This window comes from Spodoptera frugiperda, chromosome 3 (genome assembly GCF_023101765.2).
Source record: "Spodoptera frugiperda isolate SF20-4 chromosome 3, AGI-APGP_CSIRO_Sfru_2.0, whole genome shotgun sequence".
NCBI lineage: Eukaryota > Metazoa > Arthropoda > Insecta > Lepidoptera > Noctuidae > Spodoptera > Spodoptera frugiperda.
The window spans coordinates 9,557,663-9,580,411 of record NC_064214.1 but is presented as its reverse complement, the minus strand read 5'-3'; the positions used below and the strand labels follow the sequence as shown (position 1 = coordinate 9,580,411).

The 22,749-nt window shown below is 39.6% G+C and overlaps 1 protein-coding gene across 5 annotated transcripts in view; it reads left to right on the top strand.

The window, feature by feature from the left end:
- Positions 1-22,749, top strand: part of LOC118274055 (limbic system-associated membrane protein-like) — a 66,173-nt gene that overhangs the window by 10,003 nt on the left and 33,421 nt on the right. For all 5 annotated transcript variants that reach the window (XM_050705078.1, XM_050705076.1, XM_050705075.1 and 2 more), the window contains exons 3-4: positions 958-1,085; positions 14,638-14,845. In XM_050705078.1, coding sequence (XP_050561035.1) covers positions 958-1,085; positions 14,638-14,845 — 336 coding nt within the window. The remainder of the gene's footprint in view (positions 1-957; positions 1,086-14,637; positions 14,846-22,749) is intronic.

Below are 22,749 nucleotides of genomic sequence, written 5' to 3'. Positions count from 1 at the left end.
CAGAAAACACAAAAAAAAGCTATGACTGAAGTTCCTTTGTAATCAAAAGCGAACTACCAAACAAGAGACAAGCGCATATACTCGTATACTTCAAAAATGTCACGCGAAAAACTCCAAAAATCAAGAGTATCAAAATACAGGAGAAAAATACCTGTCGCACTATACAGTATACAAAAAAAAAAAATACGCAACGCAAAAGCCTTTTGGTACAATTTACACTTTCTCGATCGGATGACGTCAGAGCTGTGTTGGAAGTTGAAAAAAAGTATAAAAAATCCACGTTGATTGGGTCTCGGAGACCTGATACTGAGTTTTGAAGTGTTAACTAGTTTTTTTTAGTGCTGGCAACTTTATTAGTTCAGTGTTTAATGGCCTGTTGCATCCCATGATAGGAAAAGGGAAAAGATTGATGATACGAAGTTCTGTTGACGGGGTCTATTTTTAATTGTGGCTCATATCTTTTATTCTTTTTATAGTAGACTCAATTTTAACTGTATATGTATTAGTTGACTTTTATTCACAAAGGATCCGATAAGAGTCTCAGGAAGCTGTTATATCACACCTTTTATCTCTCGAAGGGGTAGGCAGAGGTTCACATTACGGCCACGGTTATGCCACTGTACAATGTACAGTTGGGTTATAAGTCCCATGTATTAGTAAGCCTATTGAAATACTGGGCCAATCCAGACATTGTGCACTACTGAGACAATGATTAAAGCTCAAACCACTTTTCATCCGAGATAAACGAACCCGGCCATTGGTCAGCAATAGTCGGACCACTTACGACTAGGCTGTTGATGATGATGATTGCCTTTTGCCCAGAAGTGCATCAATATTACTCTGTATATCACGTCTCGCATCCGCAATATAAGAAAACAATATCATCAATCGAATAAAGCTATTTTCAGGGAATAAATTTAATAACAAGTACCAACAACATCTTTTGTATTGTTTCAGATTCACAAATGACAACAAAGAAGTTTTCAGAAGAGCCTGAATTTGAACGTCCAATAGGAAACCACACGTTCTTCTTGGGAAGAGAAGCTGTACTCGGCTGTGCTGTCACGAATCTTGGCAAACATAAAGTAAGTATACAATGTGATAGGGTTGAGACTTCTAACCCGTTAAGGCTGAGTACTACATCTAATTTTATCGACAAAAGTCGGGGGTCGAAGGGGTCGAATCCCCTCCCCTAAAAGTTATGGCTATTTGGTAATATATTTTTTACTTTTTCGATATCGGTTGTATCCGTCAGAAACAAAAAAAAAACGACAAACGGTAGCTAATAACCTTGGCTAAGTAATTCATTACTTTTTTCATATGTTTGATAATGTATTGGTGAAAAAAAAAATCCACGTGTGATTGGGTCTACGGAGAAAATCACTGATTTTTCAATGAGTTTTGATTTAGTGTTCAACCCCCATAGTTTTTTTAGTGATGGCAACTTAGATGTAGTACTCAGCCTTAACGGGTTAGAAGTGGCAACCCTTTTTTTTTTTTTTTTGAGGGGGAAAATCATCTAATGACTTTTCCCGCCTTGGGCAAAAGGGAGTGTCAGACTCTTATGACTACGACCCCGTTCTTCTCCTGCTTTTCGACGGCCCCGGTAAACTATTTAGTCCGCAGCTGTCAGGCATCAGCCCTATGGGCCCCATTGTGGTGGTCTGATGGCTCTATGAGTAACGACGCAATTTTGGACTGGATATGCTACCCTTAGCTCGCCGTCCGCAGGCCCGCACTTACGGTCCAAAGATCGATCTCGATCCCCTACGCCCGGAGTGTCTCGCGACGGCTGGGGCGTAAGGAGGTTCGTTCCATCACGCGCCCCGCCTCCACCTTAGCTAGCATGACTGCTTCGCAGAAGGAGGAGACGGCATCCCAGGTCCCTTCGCTCCGGACCATAGCCAGAACCAGTGCCGGGCGCGAGAGGTCGCCGTCGCCGACCACATCCCTGAGGACTTGGCGGTGCTCAGCCCACGCAGGGCACACCGCCACCGTATGTTCTACCGTGTCCTCCGGGCGGTCCTCACAGTGATGACACCCGGGCGTTTCCTCCCGCCCAATAAGGAACAGGAACCTACCGAAACTCCCATGTCCGGTAAGCACCTGCGTCAGGCGGTAGGTGAGGACGCCGTGGCGCCTCTCTAGCCACTCCTCAAAGAGGGGACTTACCGCTGCAATGATAGCGAGCCCAAAGTCTCAACCCTATCACATTGTATATAGTCATTTTTTATTTTAAATATAAAGCACATTAAGGCACAGAGAATATTCAATAAATACGTTGATTAGTTTTTTATAATAATTATCGTGAGACTTACAAAATTAATTGAAAATTTATTCACGTAAATATATTGAGAAAAGCTCTACTATTTTCGAGTCACAGAGGGAGTCTTCATCATGTGCAGCGAGCGCAGACGCGGTGATGTCGCACAGCCTATACTTATAGTCCAGTCAATTTAGGAATTCACCTCGGAATTCGAGATACCCAGCTGTAATTTTGTCTATACTTGTATTTTGACCCCCTAAAACTTGTCTCAAAACTTACATATGGTAGGGTGTAAGCAACCCTTAAAATTCAGGGTCAAAGGGCCCAAAAATCGTTTTTTTGCGGTTTTTTCGAAATTTCTCATTTCCTATGGGTTTTTGGTAATTGCATTCAATAGCAATATTGTAGCATACAAAATTCTCTACAACTTTTGTATAAACTTTTTTTTTATACGGTGAACCGTTTTCGTGATAGAGGGCGAAGAGCGCGCGGTCACTGCATCTCTTCAAAAAAATTTTTTTTCGTCTAACCTATCCGTGATGGTTGTCTATGGATAGGACATAAAAAATACGTTATGGTTCCTAAAAGCATTTTTCGTCAAAATCAATCGTTTGAAAGATAGACGCTTCCAAAGTGGAAAAATGAGGTCTATCGAATGTGTCCTGCCCCCTAACTTTTAAAATAAGTTAGTAAGAAAACTAAAAAAAATATATGCTATAGATTTTAATGAAAACTTTCAACGAAAATTGGTTTGAACGAGATATCATAATTAGTTTTTAAGAATTGATACATTTTTAATAAAAACACACTTAATTTTCCACTTTCTCAATTCTTTTAATCAATTCTTAAAAACTAATTATGATATCTCGTTCAAACCAATTTTCATTGAAAGTTTCCATTAAAATCTACAGCATATATTTTTTTTAGATTTCTTACTCACTTATAAATGTAAAGGGCAGGACACATTCTATAGACCTCATTTTTCCACTTTGAGAAGCGTCTATCTTTCAAACGATTGATGTTGACGAATCTTGGTAGGAACCATAAAGTATTTTTTAATGTCCTATCCATAGACAACCATCACGGATAGGTGATTTTAAGAGATAAGTGACCGCACGCTTATCGCACATCTCGAAAATATTCAATAAAAAAAACTTTAAACAAAAGTTGTATTAGTTTTTTATGCTACAATATTGCTATTGAATACGTGACCACATACAATATTAACTAAAAATAACCCTTTGGTTTACTAACGTCATATGTTTTTAAGACAAGTATTGGGATCTATACAAGTATATACAAAATTAGCAGCGTGGGCATCTCGCGGTGACGTCTCCCAGTTTAACCTTATTTGACTGGACTATTAGGCTTAGAAAGGCTGCGTTGCATCGCCGCGTTTTTACGTGATTAAACCTTTATTTTTAGTAAACGCTGATTAGGTTTCTTTTATAAAAGAAAAAAAAAAACAATATCTGCCTAATGTCCTGTATTTTATAATCAATTGCAAGATGCAGAATCAAATATCAAATTCGAAAACCCATACTGTCCTAATCACATTCACACACAGCCTGTAAATTCCATTACTGACCAAAAGACTCTTTTCATATGAAGAAGGATCGCGCATTAATCACCAGACTTACTGATAACCGTAATCAACATTATCCTCAAAGCAACGTAAGGTCCACCCACGCCTTCACCCAAAAAGAGGCATAACATCTAAAGTTATAACTTCACCCCCAATATGGAACGTAATAAACATTTCTATAACCATATAGGTCGCTTAATGATTAAAGTTTCTAGTTTTCAATGCATACCCGTTCGGTTAATGTCGGTTTATCACGATATACGTCATTAACCCAACCACCCAACCTGGTGTAACCATTATCACAGGTCCGTTAATGGATTTTAATTTTAAAATGATTGTTGTGTCCGTGTTTTTGATTGGAATCATTGTTAATGAGAGATTGGTGGTGGTAAATCAGAAATCTTATGTGTTGAAGTAATTTTATTACTTTGCATGTAAACAAGTTGGTACTTACAATTATAGATATTACAATATTTGAAGCGCAAGTGTGACTACTGGGCTAGGGGTCTCGGGTTCGATTCGGATCTGTCAAAGTATTGCAGGATTTTCTGGATTTTCAAATAACATACATTTTGTAAATTGGATTATACACTATACAGTGATATGGCTATAATATGCAGATGTGCACCTTCTGTGATAAAAGGCACATCAAGATCCATATACGATTTCTCTAATCTCAGAATACAACATGATAGTAGTTCTACATTATCTAGGATCTAGGATGTAGTAATTCTAATTACTAAGTTTCAAGTCTGTTCTATGGTTACAAATATTCCTAACTTAGGCAATAATAATATTTCATGATTTGATTTATGACCAAACTAGCTTTCTACTCGAGGCTTTAGTCACGTGGTTAAAGCAAAAATTGAGTCTATGCTATTCTCTAGCTTCGTGACTATATAAAAAAACAACAGCTTCAAAAATGTTCCATGTTGCATTATCACAAAAGAGAAGCAAACAATCAGTTGTCCTCCTTTATAATATTAGGAATCATTTGAAAACTGTTAGTGAAGGAGAGCCATGCTTCAGCACGAATGGGCTTAACAGGAGTAATACCATGGCCTCACAGAAAACCAACGTGAAATAATGCTTGCATTGTGTTTCGTTGTGTGAGTGAAGTTACCGGAGGCCCAATTACCCTGCTTCCCAAACTTTCAAATCCCCAACAACCCTTAAATTCCTAACCCCCAAAAGACCAGCAACTCCTCGAGTGTCTACTCTATTAGAAAGGCAATAAAGTTAAAAATCCACACTTCACTTTGCCTATGCCTGTAGTACCTACAAGTAAGGGTATATGTATAGGTATTATGTGTTTCAGCCTTTTAGGTCCAAACAAAAGACTATCTAGACCGATGACCTTGATATTGTTTCTTTTGTCTAACCTGTCGGTTGAGGTCTAGTATCGCTGATCAAGGTCTGATATAGGTATGTTTAACACTATACTATACTAATGTAATAGATATTGGGGTCTTTTATTTACAGAAAAGGGTAGGCAGAGGTGTAATTAGAAAGTAATTGGGAGATACGTTATTGGGTTTATAGTAGTAATGAGAGGTCATTTGGTGAAAGTTTTAAGGACAATATCATAAACTGGAGTAAGAAATCATGTGTTGGTTAATCAAACAGGATCATACGAGTAGTATACCAAGGAAAGTTTTTAACGATGAATGACTTGCAAAAACACCAACTTCCGCGATAAAACAGCTAGAACATAAGTTTTAGTAAGAGTCCAAATTAAGCCATGGATACTATTTCAAGACAATTTAGTATAAAAGCCCCAGCTGAGACAGTGCACGTAAATGCACCAACTTTAACAACTTTCCAGAGATAATTCACCCTGTATTTAGTCACAGTTTAGCTATCCACAAGTTGTAGAACAGCCTGTATTACGCCAACATGGCCGCCAACTATAACACCTTGGAAGCCAACACTTAAAGCCACTTGTAAGCTAGTTGCTAACATGTTTCAAAGTTCCACACTTATCTTGATATATCGCCAATAACCAACGTACATGGCCCAACTTGTTCCACCTATAAAATTAACATCAATTTGTATTTAGAACGTTAATATTCAAATGTTTTTTTTTTCGCAAATTAATGGCCGTATTTTCTAAGAAAGTTGCCGTACCGTCAGCTTTAGAGAGCCATAAATATCGTCTGGAACTTTCTGGAACAATTATTAAGTTTTTGCTTCGCAATGAAGTGTGAAATTGTTGGAAAGAAGAATATTGTTTGTATAGTTCAAATAATAGAGTAAGTTAGTGTTTTACAAGATTTGTTGGGTACTGAGAAAAAAGTATTTTATGCTCTAATTCTTTAGGTAAAGTCTAAAAAGTATTATAAACATTACAGACACAAATGAAAGCATGAATACTTAAGTACAACGACCTCATCGCATCTTCAATATTATGTAAATAAAGATAAAAATGGAACAAAAGAAAGCATCAAAACAAACAATGGAATAGCTGGTAGTTACCTCTACATCTTTTATTATAATTGGATATTACACATTTCGTCGAAAAGTGCCCTAAAAAATAACAAACAAATCGCAAATAGGATTATAAAAAGACCGTGATTAGCTGTATCTTAAACAATAACAGTAGAGAAAAAACCCGATAAATATCAAAACAAAATTCGTAATAAGCTTCTCTTAAACCTTAAACCCCGAAACAATCTCGAAAGAGGGAAAAAAATCCTCGCGAAAAAAAAAATAACGTCAAAATGGCCGTGTCTTTTACGGAAAACGGGCACTGGAAACAAAATCTTTCTGCCTTTGTCTGTGGCAATTAGAGCCACAAAAATTTACCGATTATCCTTCATTAAGAGTTGTTACACTGGTTGCTTCGGTGTCTAGAATAACAATGCACGAAATAGTGCTGCACCTTTCCACGCCGTGAATTTTAATACCGGTCGGTACATGCGAAGGCTGAATGCCGTACAATTCTTTGTTGCCTTTGCTTCTTGCTTTCTTTTAGCTTAGCTCCTTTCGTGATTTTATCTTATTGTTTGTGGCGGTTTTATTTCTTTTCTGCCATGATTGTATGAGTTGGTTTTTGAAATGAAATGTGTGTTGAGTTTTATAATTAAAAGCTTTATGGAAATGATTTCTTCCTGCTTTTGAGAATTGTTCTGCATTTTTTAACGGTGGAAAATCATCCTATGACTTTGCAGTTCTGCCGCCTAGGACGACGTAAGAGGGAGTTTGAACCCCTTCTAATTAAAAACCACCCCATTCCTACTCCTGCTTTTCGAGCCGGAACCCCGGTATTCGCCAAATAGTTCGCAGCTCCGGAATTTTTTTCTGCTATCTGGTATCTGTCAAATGTGCATTCCCTTAGTTGGCTTTTACTAGAATTTAAGGGAAAATAAGTCTAGTGACAAATAATATATTTTACTCTTTTGTTTTTGCCTCTTGATCTGGGCGACGCGAGAGCGAATATTAAACTCTTACTGACTTAAAACCACCCCGTTTCTACTCCTGCTTTTCGAACCGCAGCTCCGGTTACCTCTGCAAATATATTCTACTCTGCCATCACAATTAATTACTTAGTATCATTATTTAGAGTTAAAAACACAATAACCACTTCCCTAAAACATCACCTTCCAAAAATACAACAACAAAAAGCTTTCTCAAAGAATTTCCTATAACACAAGCCTAACCTAAATGTGGAAACTGGCGATATTTACGGCACAAAATGGACGATCGATCCCCCGGAAGAAATTTGACAGGCCTGAAAACTATCAGGAATTGAAGATAAGGGCTAAACACAAAGGGATTCGAAGGGCCGCGGACTTAACTGGGACTCTGACCCAGTAAAGAAATCTTCGACAGTGATATGAAGTGATTGGAGTGATTTTCAACTAATATCGTGTGATAGATTTTGTTTTTGAAATGGTTTGGCATGTTATTTAAAAGAACGGTAGCTGAACTATATTGGTATGTAAGTAGAAAAATATCGTCAGTGTTATTGGCGCCCAGAGTCGTTCACTTTTTATAGCTTTTTGATTTCAAAATACTGAATAGAATCTTTGAATCTTATCGAATTTTTAGTATGATTTTTGCAATCCTTGTAGCAGGTATGGTGATTAATGTTCTAAACATAGCCATGTGAATATTTATTTGAATGTGTCTAATCAGAAGTAGACTAATAATTTTGCTTTTTGGGCTATATTTCACTGGGTCACCATGATGGCGCAACTAGTTACCGCTACCAACAAAATATATACAGCTCTGTAGAGAGTCACTACTCACCTGGTGTCCACCTGGGTGTGCATGTGCAACCAGTTCGGACGGCAGCATAGAATGCTACTGGCCGCACTTTTACCTTGGTTGCGTCACCACAAAGCCTGTATGCTGTGTCAATCATTCAGCTGCCAGTCCGGCTGTCAGGCTTATGTCTTCAAGGTCAATTTTGATACTGTAGCAATGTGTGTGGCGACTCTGGTGTCTGTATAGTATCTTACGGACACCATGGTCGTGCATCTGATTGCACCGCCATAGTGTCTCGGTGAAATATAGCCCTTACTGTACCGTATAATAGCGGCTACTTCCTAGAAAAATAAAATAGTACACACAATTTAAGTGAGATATATGTAGGTATGTAGGTACGTATGTATAATGTTTAACTTAACTACCTTTATTAGTTCACTAAGTAAAATAAATAAAATAACTCATAATATAATTTATAATTCCCTTTCATCAAATAATATTTTATATCATTACTGTCTTTGATCTAAAATAGACTTTAATCACGTAACTATTAGGTCGCAAATGTACTACCCTCCTCAGACTGTTAAAGGAATACAATTATATTACGTTTTATCTAATAGTATTTTATTAGTAATATTAGCATTATTTTATTTTGTTGACAGTCGCGAATAAAATTATCTTTATTGTTTGTCTGGAATGTCCCTTTTAATAAAATATTATTATATTATTCATTATTGTTTCAAACAAGTCTGGGAGAGCCATGTTTCGGTACGAATGGGTTGGCTCGACCGGAGTGATACCACGGCCTCACAGAAAACTGACGTGAAACAACGCTAGCTTTGTGAGTGAGGTTACCGGAGGCCCAATACCCTCCTTCCCAATCGTCCCAATCCCCGATTTCCCAACAACCCTTAAATTCGTAACATCCAAAAGGCTGGCAATGCATTTGTGGCGCCTTTGGTGTTCCGAGTGTCCATGAGCAGCGGCGATTGCTTACCATCAGGCGACCGGTCTGCTCTTTTACCGGCTTATTCAAACAAAATTGAATTAGTGAGGTTTATTGATAAATCTTTATATATATAATTCTTATGTAAGTGTGTATGTCACTGAACTTCTCTTAAACGACTGGACCGATTTTGATGATTTTTTTTTTTGTGTGTGTTCAAGGGGATCTGAGAATGGTTTAGATTCACAATTTTGTCCGCTGGACAATGTTTTTTTAATTAATTTATAATTTATTAGTAGTTGTTGATTTTGGCATGTTTTACATTGGATCTGACAGACGGCGCTACCATCGCAGTGTCAAATATTAATGACGTTAGATATTGTCATAACATTTGAATAATAATTTTCATCAAAATGGTCCAGAATGTTTTAGCTTATTAAAAAAAGTTTAAAATTTTCAAATTAAAGACGTGTAGACAGGACAACGTCTGTCGGGTCCGCTAGTAGCTATATAATATTATCCAAATAAACTTACAATAAGTTACAGAAAAAAAATCAATCGAACATCTTAAATTAGAGGTTCAAAATCCAATATTCTCCCCACAATTTCTTCTAAATCAGACACTATAGCTGTGACCAGGTGCAGTGATTTCCCGACCATTACCGACGAACAATTTGTTCGATAAAAGTGGAACCATTATTTACCACCTGCAGTTGTGATAAGCACAAGCATTAAAACTGTAGATTTTCTTAACCATTTATTTAGAAATCTTTTCTAAGACCTTCTTAAGACCTGATTTTATTGGTAAAATGTTTATATGATAAGTCCCTTACGGTCGTACTCAGAGACATTTAATAATTACCTAAACTATTCCTTAGTAACGGACTGACTTTGACTTTGAATTCAATTGCTGTTTGTTAGCCTCCTTTAGCGCCGACCTCGACACATTGTGACGACGAAGTAGAGGCTCTGTATGAGGAAATTTCAAAAGCCATACACTCCTCCGAAACACACTTCACCGTTGTGATGGGGGATTTCAATGCAAAGGTGGGCACACGGAATAGCGATGAGTTGAGAATAGGGCCATTTGGATATGGGCAGCGAAACCATCGGGGCCAGCGGCTGGTCGACTTTATGGAGAGGGAGAGACTCTATTTGATGAACTCCTTCTTCCAGAAGCGACCGGCCAAGAAGTGGACATGGATAAGCCCTGATGGTTCTACCAAAAATGAGATCGACTTCATCATGGCGACCGAAAGACGTATATTCAGTGATGTCTCTGTGATAGCGAAGGTGAAAACCGGTAGCGATCACCGTATTGTCAGGGGCACACTGAACATCAATATAAAACTAGAGCGGTCACGCCTGGTGAAGTCCACGCTCCGCCCTGGACGTGCCCAGATCCAAAACCCCGAGCAGTTTCAACTCCAACTGCAAAATCGCTTCCAGTGTCTAGAGAGACTTAATTGAGCGAAACAAGGGCTCAAAAGTCTTCGCAAAGAATTCGTCTGTTGGGCAAAGCCAAATGACGAGGCTGAAGACCGAGGATGGCAGCGTCATCTCGTCGAAGTCCGAGATCCTCGGAGAGCTCGAGAGGTTTTACGGACAGTTATACACCTCAACACGGCAACCCATCGTCGGTACAGCTCGGGACCCAAGAGCTAAACTGACGCGGCACTACACTGAGGATATCCCAGACATCAGCCTGTACGAGATTAGGATGGCTCTAAAACAGCTTAAAAACAACAAGGCGCCGGGCGATGACGGAATCACGTCGGAACTTCTGCGAGCGGGTGGAAAACCGATACTTTTAGTCCTCCAGAAGCTATTCAATTCCGTCATACTCGAGGGAACCACGCCGGCAGCATGGCAACGGAGTGTGGTGGTTCTGTTCTTTAAAAAAGGCGACAACTGTCTGCTAAAGAACTACAGACCTATCTCACTTCTGAGCCATGTGTATAAGCTGTTTTCGAGGGTCATCACGAACCGTCTCGAACGCAGGCTTGATGACTTCCAGCCTCCCGAACAAGCCGGATTCCGAAAAGGTTTCAGTACCATAGACCACATTCATACGCTGCGGCAGGTTATACAGAAGACCGAGGAGTATAACTTGCCACTATGCTTGGCGTTTGTGGACTATGAGAAAGCCTTCGATTCAATCGAAACCTGGGCGGTGCTGCAGTCTCTCCAGCGGTGCCACATCGACTATAGATACATCGAGGTTTTGAAGTGTTTGTATAACAACGCCACCATGCGCATCCGACTCCAGGAAGAGACTACGAGGCCAATCCAGTTGCGGAAGGGCGTGAGACAGGGAGACGTTATATCTCCGAAACTGTTCACGAACGCACTGGAGGACGTTTTTAAGCTCTTGGACTGGAGCGGACGCGGCATCAACATTAATGGCGAATACATCACTCATCTCCGTTTCGCCGATGACATAGTCGTAATGGCAGAGTCGCTGGAAGAGCTGAACACCATGCTCAGCGACCTCAATACCGTTTCCCAACAGGTGGGCCTTAAAATGAACATGGACAAGACGAAAATCATGTCAAATGTCCATGTTGCACCTATACCGGTTGTCGTTGGGAGCGATATACTCGAAGTTGTAGACCACTACACATACCTGGGTCAGATCATCCAGCTAGGTAGGTCCAACTTCGAGAAAGAGGTCGCTCGAAGAATCCAACTCGGATGGGCAGCATTTGGGAAGTTGCATGAAGTCTTCTCGTCAAAAATCCCGCAGTGTCTGAAGACCAGGATGTACAACCAGTGTGTGTTGCCAGTGATGACGTACGGTACCGAGACATGGTCCCTAACTGCTGGCCTTTTAGAAAGGCTCAGAGTCGCCCAGCGCGCGATGGAGAGAGCTATGCTCGGAGTATCTTTGCGCGACAAAATCCGAAATATGGAAATTCGCCAAAGAACAAGAGTTACAGACATAGCTCTCAAAATATGCAGGCTGAAGTGGCAATGGGCAGGCCACGTCGCTCGGAGGACTGATGGCCGCTGGGCCAGGAAGGTGACTGAGTGGCGACCGCGGACCGGAAGACGCAGCGTGGGCAGACCTCCCACTAGGTGGACCGACGACATCGTCAGAGTGGCGGGGAGCCAGTGGATGCAGGTGGCGGCTTGTCGTTCTACGTGGAGGACCAAGGGGGAGGCCTTTGTTCAGCAGTGGACGTCTCTCGGCTGATGATGATGATGATTGTTAGCCTCCCCAAAACTTGAAATGGGCTAGACCGATTTGGCAAATTTTGTTTCAAAGTTTCTCTGTTAAAAATTTCATCTAGTAAGCCTTATTTAATTTTCTGGCTTTCCAAAAAGCTCTTAGGTAACCAACTGTAGTCACTTATCAATAATTCCTTATCCAATAAGTCTATATATGTGGTTTTATACCGACTTAATACTCCACATAATTCCAGACAACCTTTTGACACTCAACCTTTTAAGTCGTATGAAGCCGACTAACAGTAGGTACCCTTAGTACAAGTTTCCTTTATTTTTAAAGCAATCGAAACGAGAGCGTGTTCGGCGCTCTGATTGGTTGGATCATTCGCGTCAGCTAATCAGAGCGCCGAAAGCGTTCTAGTTTCATGTTCGTTCAACGTAAAGGATACGAGTTTCCTTTAGACCTTTAGACCTTTACACACAATTAGAACAAACGTAGGAACCTCATTTGTCGGTTATAAGACGTAACAAACAACAAGACGACAAAATGAAGAATGGCCCCGCCTTGTAAACATCTGAGAAATATTCAATGTGAATGATCACTTTAAATCATTAAAATGTGTTTAAACCTGGATCTGGACAGTAGAGATGATTGGGATAAGCGTTTTTGCTTTTCATTAGTTGTCAAGTTTCTTGTCGGTTGTTCTTTGATAGAACTTTATACAATACTTAATTCTTTAAATGTGTTAGAAATGTCTGCGAATGACATTGAAATATAAAATTACCACTTAGCACGGCGAATAGTTGTAAGTGGGGAAATTGTATTATACCATGTAAGTAGTGGACATACTGATTAGAGAAACTTCATCGGGAGCTTGAATGTCTCTGGGGACAATATTTAAAGAGTTCATTGACCGTTCAACATTCAGCCATTGCTTCTGATAACATAGATGAAGACAATATAGCTCATTACACAAATATTGACGCACAGCACAAAAAAATAATTCCGAAGAATGATTATATAAAGGTCACACGAATGAATTTGTAGTTTCTTGACGGTTGTCTTCGATACAACACTCATGTTGTAATCATGCAACATGTAGGAAAGAGTAGTAAGTAGCTGGAGCCACCGACTACTTGGAAATACTGACTAGGAAACACTACAACATATAGATATTTGAAGTCTGGATGACACGAACTGTTCATTCCTTGGCCAGTCTGTTGTATAGACTATACAAAGAGTGTTTGACGGTAGTCTTCAAAACAACTCTGATATACTTCCGTGTTAATACGAATGAAGACATTTTTGAGACTTAATATATCGATGCAACGTTTAAGTACTAATTACAAATCGTCCATATTGGAAATACTGTCAGTCTGGCAAGTAATAATTTAGCAGACCGACTCCCGAATCTCAAAAAACTAAGGGTACAGATTGGGTAGTTTATTCGAACCGGCCAATCAGAGCATCGAACGCGCTGTTGTCGTGAAACGTAAAGCAAATTCATACTAACGGTACAGGTTAGCAACATAGTCCCAAAATTAATCTCCCGTAAACCTTTATTTAGACCAAAAAGTTTAAAACTAACCTTGGCATTAAAATTATTCTAGTATAAATTACTTTGGGAGGAAACGCTTCTATATTTCAGCATAAACACAGTTGAACCAACAAACATTTTGACTGAACTCAAAAGTTATTATTCAGTGCTTAATATCTATTTAGGAACTCTGTGATTTCGGAATGTTGTAACTGGTAATGGACGACTGACGACCTGTATTATAAAAATAGTCTTACTTATAACCTTAAGGTCGTAGTAGCCTGGAGTTTTAAGACGTTTCCCATGCATGAGGGTTCGAAGCCTACTAACGGCAAATACCAATGTGACTTCTTCCATAATAGTTAAAATTATTAGACCCCAGTAATAAAAGATGAAGGAAATAATCGTGAGGAAACCTGAGCTTATAATTTGTAATTATAAGTTTAAAATCGTCAGCCTGCATTGAGTAAGCGTGGTGATTAATGCTCAAACCTTCTCCATGTAAGAAGAGGCTTTTGGTCAGCAGTGGCCACTTATAGACTGTTGATATGATGCGATGTTACTTTATAGTTTAATAAGGCCTACTTTAAACTCGGCCCTCACTCAATGTGCACAACTTGCGTTATTAAGCTTTTAGTTTGCCATCGCGCTGTATTCACTGGAGGGAGTCGGCAGCAAGAGTCAGAGAAGCTTACTTTTGGATCAAAGTAAAAAAGCATACCTTTATGGTATGAGATATTATTGCTACATATCTGGAATAGTATAATATGAAACTCGATAAATGTTTTTAATCTAGCAGATCGTAAGCTTGATTGGGATTTTTTTGTAAAATCCTTAAAGAAATATAAATCGCCATTTCCATGAAGACGTAGGATATTTTCTTCGTTCCTAAATAAGATCTAAACTCTTCCTTCTTTTCCAGGTAGGCTGGTTAAGAGCAGAAGACCAGACAGTCCTCACGATGCACGACAGAGCAGTCTTGAGTGCCAGGTACTCAGTACACATGGATGCGCCAAGAACCTGGCAGCTGAGGATCAGACCTCTGAGGGCAGAGGACCGTGGCTGCTACATGTGCCAGATCAATACGCAGCCCAATATGAAGTGGCAGATTGGGTGTATTGATGTTTACGGTAAGCAGTAATCAGTAGTATAAGTTTTTTTTTAAACTAACTTCAAAAAGGAGTTTAATAGTTTGTTCTGTATGTATGTTTGTGCGCAATTATCTCGCGTTTGGCGGAACGGATTTTGATGCGGTTTTCAGCGTAATACTTTTCAAACTTAGGAGAAGGTTTGATGGATTTTAATTGCCTTAAATAAAAAGGAGGCGATAAAGAACACTTAAAAAATCTACAAAGAGGTGTGTAATTTTCTAGAGGTTATACCGTCGGGTTGATATTAAGAAAATTCGTATAGTTTTCCACGTATTATTTAGACTTATCTGTCTATCTTCACGCAAAGTCTATTCAATTCGCCAAACTTTCATGTATTTAGTTTTACTTTAGTTTCATTGTACTATAAGATGAAACTACTTTATTGGAATATGATGTACTTATAACAGACTCAGTCCTAAAACCAGTAACTTTATCAGAATACCACAAAATCCATTTTAGGAACTTCTATTCTGCTCCTATCTTATATTCTTAGTAAATTTTCAAACACCTACTTCAGTGCCACATTAATTCATTTTGCCAATACTTTAGGCTATCGATAAATTAGGATTTGTGTAGATACCCTGCTCAAATTATGAGACGTTTTCATTCTCAAGAGAAGCACAGGGCTAAGTTTTTGGAATAACTAACTTTAAAGTCTCTTAACAACGCTGTATTTGATACAAGTTTTTAAAATGTACAATATTATTTGTTTCGGTCCATGCCTGGCTATTCTTAACGGCTAGAAAAATAGGGAAGGATAATGTTGTTGACTAAACATTGTTTATAAATGGAAACCTTACTGAAAACTAAAAAAAACGTTAAACGTTATTGTTATGTACGTACTGTTACTTATAGGAATCTGAGTCAGAAAGTATTACCTCTATGTTCACACTTCACTTCAAATAATGTCAGAGTCAAAATTATTTAGGTCAAATAAACAAGAAAGGCACTTTTGACCATTAAAGTAAATATAATAATATTAAAAATGGCTGTCTATCAGTCAGTCCTCTAGTGAAGCTATTTGCTCCAAAGTGTAGATTCCTATGGAGAAGAACGAGCAAGAAACTCCAAGATACTCTTTTTGAATCATATTCACAATACAATTCTTGGTTACATTGTTTCGATTACTAAATAGCGTTAATAGTTAACACGATTTGTGACGAAAAATATCAAAGTCAACAATAATGAAAATGCCAAGACATACCAGTATTAAACTTAACCCTTTTCCTTCTAATGTGGTGAGATAAATTCCCTATCTAGATTCAGTTGGTTGCCGTTGGTGAACGAGGGCTGACAACCCATTCGTCACCTGTCAACCTTTTGCTGTTAGGTCTCGGCTCTTATAACTCCGCGACACTGCGAATTTGATTTGATTTTATTTTATGGTGACTCCTTTTCGTAAAGTGATTAAGTTAAAGAAATTTAAACTTTAAGTTTGAAGAGTAAAGTTAGTTTTCATTTAGAATTTTTAGAAGTTTTTTTTTCAATTTAGAACATTTAGAAGTTTGTTTTTCAATTTATTTTGTGTGAGGTAACTGCCCATGGACGTATCTTACAGTCTAGCATAAAATATTTCAATATACAGTTGATGTTATTTAATAAACTTAAGCCTATGTCAATTTAAACTAAATCAACGTGGGCGCGTGAGGGAGCGCCTCGTGGCCAAAAGCTTTTTTGAATCGTTCTATCCGGTTGATCGAGTGATTGGAAGATCTTGCTTGGATTATTGGAAGATCCTTGTTAGACAGAGCTAGTGATATAACTTCTGTTTCTTCTTCCTAAGTCTCTCTCACTCTCTACTCTGAGGATTGTGGTCAGCATCAGAATTGCATCTGGAGGAGATGATCTACTTCCAGCGGCTTCTATCTAGCTTGTCTCTTAAAACCGTGTTTGTACGTGTTTGAGGACGAGTCTTTCACCTGATCGTTTCGTCTCGTTGGGGAACGTGCACGTAATCTTTTGTCAAGAAAATAATATGGCATTTTGTAAATTTCATACTACCATGTAAGGAAGGACACAAAAACGTGACATTCAAAAGCCGCAAACTTAACATTTCACCCCTAATTCCAGCATAGATCAACCAATTAACGTAAGGTTAACAACTTAAACGGGTCTTTTTATCTATTCAAAGTGATGGATAGGGAGGCTTATCCAGTGCGCGGCTGGTATTAGGCGGCGACCGTGCCTAAACCTACTTAATCCGCCTAAGAATAGATTAGAAACGTCTTGAATATATAGGTCACTCAGTTTAAGTGACAGGTGTGGCTTCTTGGATAGCGTGTGGTGCAGTTCCGTACGAGGTAGGTTTTATGGGATTATAGCTTCTTCGTGGGGTTAAATTACTCGTTGGAAGTTTGGTTGTGTAAAGGATTTTAAATGTTCTACGCTTTTTTTGTTTGTGGAAAATCATTCAATGACTTTTTTCGCCTAGGCCGAGGCGAGAGGAAGTATCAGACCCTTATTGACTAAAAAGCACCCCATTCTGACTCATGCTTTATGAGCCATAGCCCCGGTAAACCTGCTAGGTAGTCCGCATATCTTAATAAACATTCTACACTGGAGGTTTTTTGTGATCTTATGTATATAGCTTTGATATGTAAACATGCTAGGTAGTTTACCTCAGCTGGATAAATATTCTAAACTGGATGATTTTTGTAATCTTATGTACGTAGCTTTCATAATCATAATTATCATATTATGATGATGATAATGATTAACATGAGCCATATATCATGCTATTAGTATAGTTTATATAGTTTTGAGTGTTACTTACTACACAGCGGACAATTTGAAGAGTTAAAAGTAGGATCCAGGTTTACTAGAATATCAAAGACGATTTTCTAAATCCGATGGTCAATCAAGACTCTTAAAGATGTTGTTACAATAAAATAAAACTACAACTTGTACACCCCTGCTTAGTCATCTGATACTTTAGTCAGTCAGTGTCAAGTTAGATAGGAATATTCCTATACACATAGATAGAGAGATAGAGAGAGCACAAATACACTACATGCTTTTTAAAGACTTCGACGGCACGAATGGTGCGGTGACTGGGTAACCGGTTGTCACGTAACGTGTAGCGGGTTCGATTCTCGGTCGGAGAAACTCTTTGTGTGATCCTCAAATAGTTGTCCCGGGTTTAGGTGTCATGTGTATGAGAATAATTTGTATATTTGTAAACGCATCCACGGTACAGCAGAAAATCCCAGAGTGAGGTAAGGTTTTTAAAAATAGCAAAACAGTAGAAAGTTACAAATTCAATTTAAATTTAAACACTTCCGTACACAGATAAATTGTAAACAATTTTTGACCCTGAACTAAATGAACGATAAGTACCTATCTACAATTATTTATTAATTATAATAATTTACACTGGGCACAAACCTTGAAAATGGGGTAAATTATAGATGAGGAAACTACTTAACTTCCGAAAGACAGTTTAATGTTGGTTTGGTAGTATGATAATTTGGAAGCCTTCCAGTACTTGACTTGATATTCAGTTATTACTGGTTTAATGTCAAACGTGAGGTACCTAGAAATAATACTGCAACAATAACCACTATTAGTGTTAAAATGGCGAAAAGAAATCAGCGATAAATGACCAAAAAAATTCACAGAGACCAAAATACGAACCCAATTCTGTTCACAACCAGAAAAAATATAACATCCGACCTTTTTCAAATCATGACACTAGGTCAACACATTATAATAGTGGGGGCCCATATTAAAATTATAATAGACTACGGAAATCAGAATCCGCCCGTGTGGTGCGGCCCTCTGCCACCGATCGATCACCTTGGACTTACATGTCCCAGAAACTGGAAATGGAATAAAATGGGCGCGCCCATGCTAGTGAGGTATCGCTAAGCACTATACACTTTTATGTGAGGTGGCTTAATGGAATAAAGTGGTGTAAAACGTCTGGTAGGAAGCCTGTGTTTGGTAATGGAGATATTTAGCATGTTGGTTTTTTTTTATGGACCTTATTTGTCAAGTTCTGATATAAAAGTCTGTTAAAGTATTTGAGATTATAATATTATAAGAGATGTAAATTTAGTTTGTACCATGTTTGGCTGTAAATTTAGTTTGTGCGATTTGTGTCGTTGTGTCTTTTCCAAACAGATAGAACTGTTATAAAAATCTGCTAATCATTATTCAAATCTTAAAGTGCCAATAATTTCAGACTAAAATTCCAATTGCATCTACCATGCCAACTGTACAGTTCAATGCAACAACACGCCTTTTATCTCCGAAGGGGAGGTGCACATTACGGCACTTTTCAATGCATACCCACTTTTCACCATCTGTGTATAAGTCCCATGTAATAGGGGGTGAGCCTATTGCCATATACTGGGCACAATTCCAGACTCCGAACCTGACAGAGAATCGAACCCGAGATCTCTTGTCCGGCAGTTGCACTTGCGACCTCTCACACACAACTCCAAAACATGCATTTAACCACACTTAAACTTAAATATACCATAAAAACAATAAAAAAACAAACGCACCACACAAATTCACAAAACATCTTATTGAAATCATATTTCATTACGCAAGTTTTTGTCTAATTTATGGCAGAGTTTCCAACGAGACCGGTCAGAGTTTAGCAATTTCGTGTTCGCCCTCAGTATTTGCATGCCTCGGTCGGGATTTCTTTTTCAATTTCGTACTTGTTCGCGACTTTATTGGACCTCCGTGTCACTTGGGCCGACAAGGCGGTAACGAATGGTAAACGTTCGATTCCTGAGGCGCGGGCAGATTAAATTTTCGGTGTTGCCGATTTGTGTTTCTTCTTTTGTTTTTGTAACTTATTACAATGGGGTTTTGTGTTAACGAAAACTATTGTTTAGGACCCTTTTTTTTTTTTTTTAGGGTGGAAAATCATCCAATGACTTCTCCCGCCTTGGGCGAGGCGAAAGGGAGTGTCAGACTCTTACTGACTAAAAACCACCCCGTTCCTACTCCTGCCCGTCGAGCCGGAGCCCCGGTAAACCCGCTAAGTTGTCCGCAGCTCCGGATTAGGCATCAGCCCTACTGGGCCCCATCTGTGGTGGTCTGATGGCTCTTTGAGGCGCGCGCAGAACGCGACGCGCCGTACGCACGCGTCTGGTACTGTTCGGGCGGCGAGTTACCCTTGCTCGTCATCCGCAGACCCGCACTTACAGTGACCGGAGATCGTCGCGCGATCCTCGACGCCCGGAGTGTCTCTCGCGACGGCTGGGGCGTGAAGAGGTTCGTTCTCTCACGCGCCCCGCCTCCTCCTTAGCTAGCATGACTGCTTCGCAGAAGGAGGAGACGGCATCCCAGTCCCCCTCGCTCCGCACCATGGCTTGTATCAGTGCCGGACGCGAGAGGGCGCCGTCGCCGACCACATCCCTGAGGATACGGCGGTGCTCAGCCCACGCAGGACAGACCGCAAGCGTATGTTCCACCGTGTCCTCCGGGCGGTCTTCGCAGTGATGACACCCGGGCGTTTCCTCCCGCCCAATCAGAAACAGGAACCTACCGAAGCTTCCATGTCCGGCAAGCACCTGCGTCAGGCGGTAGGTGAGGACGCCGTGGCGCCTCTCTAGCCACTCCTCAAAGAGGGGACTTACCGCTGCAATGACAGCGAGCCCGGTTTAGGACCCTTAGGCCGGGACTCCACCAAAGCGGAGATGTGTGCGGTGTGCTGTGTGCTGTGCGAGAAGAGATGTTTTTCAGCTCGCGGGACTCCACCAAAGCGGAGATGTGTGCGGTGTGCTGTGTGCTGTGCGAGAAGAGATGTTTTTCAGCTCGGGTGCGGGGCGTTGAGTGCTCAATACGCATTCTGACACGAAAGGTAGACGCGCGCGGGGTTCTGCGGGTTGCTAGCGGGCGAGAGGGGGGAGGGTGACATCGCTCACTGCACGCCGCTCACATCTCTCGTCTCCACTGCGCGTCGTCCGCGCACAGCTCACATCTCCGCTTCCATCACGACATACAAATATTACACATCTCCGCACAGCGATCTCCACTGAAGCTGAGCGGAGAGGAGACGTGTCAATAACTCAATTCTATTGGTTGTTTAAAAAACATCTCCTCTCCGCTCGTCTCGTCTCCGCTTTGGTGGAGTCCCGGCCTTAGTACGAGTTTGCTTTATGTTTAAAGTAATCGAAACGAGGTGTCAAACATATCGGCAGCTCTCTCTTAAACTGCTTTATTATGTGTGGATCGAGATTATGGTAACCCCTCTTATGTCCAGCATTGGACTGACACGGGCTGTTGAATATTATTTTTGCGTCTCCTCAATCTTTAGTATCGTTGATAGGAGTTAACATTTTACAAAACATACAGAGTCAATTCGGATCGACAAACATATTTTTTTTATTAATCGGTTTTAATAAGCTGTATTCTCCCAATCAAGCTCTTTCGTTTGATGTCGATAACGAAGGTAAAACATAAATTATATTCTATGGTTCTAAATATCAGATAGACCTGTCATCAGGGAGGGAGTAAAATTACAATGACTTACATTGATCCAAACAAACAAACGGAGGCAAGCTAAATAAAATCATTTAAAAGCACCTTAATACACTTTCCTAGCAAACATGTCACATTTAAACATTATAAACAATGCCCAATTTCATGTCATAGGTTGGAACATCAACATTGCTTACTCGAAGGATTATCCAAAAAGCGGTATATTACTTTGGGCCATTTCACCTTAATGTCGGGCATCTGAGTGAATGGTTCTAATATTTTTGTCCAGTTCATGGACATCACTTATGACTGTTGACTATGGACAACATTAAATGAATGGAACACACCAATTTGTCATTTTTTTATGGTATAAGCCAGTAAACGAGTTGACGGATCACCTGATGGTAAGCCATCGCCGCCGCTCATGGACACCCGAAACCCCATAGGCATTAAAATGTGCATTGCCGGCCTTTTGGGGGTTAGGAATTTAAGAGTTGTTGGGGAATCGTGGATTGGGAAGGGGGATAATTGGGCCTCCAGTAACCTCACTCATATCTGCCCTCAGCCTTCACCTTCGATAATTAAAGGGCACTGCGAGCATAAATTGTAAAAAGTCTGTTTACATTGTACAGTACAATAATGTGCACCTCTGCCTACCCCTACGGGCATAAAAGACGTGAAGATATATAATATAATAATAATGTTATAATCAATATCTTTTTAATTAAGAAGAATTATAAATAGTTAACCGTAGACACATAAGGACAAATTCGGTTGGTTTAATACATTCAATGAGTAACATTTGAGCGGTGCACTGACACTCGTTTACCGAATGAGTTTACGAGTTTACCGTGTAAAACGATACCTTGTTAGTGCGGACTGCCACTAGTTGGAATTGAATATCACATTCTAGGGTTGGCACACTAGTAAAGAAGAGTATAGTTCTAATGTTGTGTTAAGCCTTTTCATGCAAGTGGCAACTAAACAAAAATCCTTGTTTTTAAACAGGAAACCGCCTTCCATTTTGTTTACCGTTCCTAAGCTTCGCGCTTTTTTCTAAGTTAGGTAAAGGCTAGAAACCACATCAAAATCGGTTCAGGCAAATGCGAGATAATCGCGCACAAATACAAACATCCATACGTACATATTATACAGGTCAAACTGTAGGACATTACCCTCCTACGAGGGTACTAGACTGTCAAATCACGTTGATAATCATAAAAAAAATATTATCGCAATCAATTAAACATCCTAATAAATTCCAAAGTAGGCACAAATTGGGTATTTAATAACTGTCCCATTTATAAACACACCCACTCGAAACACCCACATCCAAAAAAAGCTTTGAATTTTTTTTCCCTAAACTATAAAATATTTTGTGGTTTCCAAGTTGTGACAACCCTAACGACGGACGCTTAGCAAACCGTTTTTTACTGTCTTTG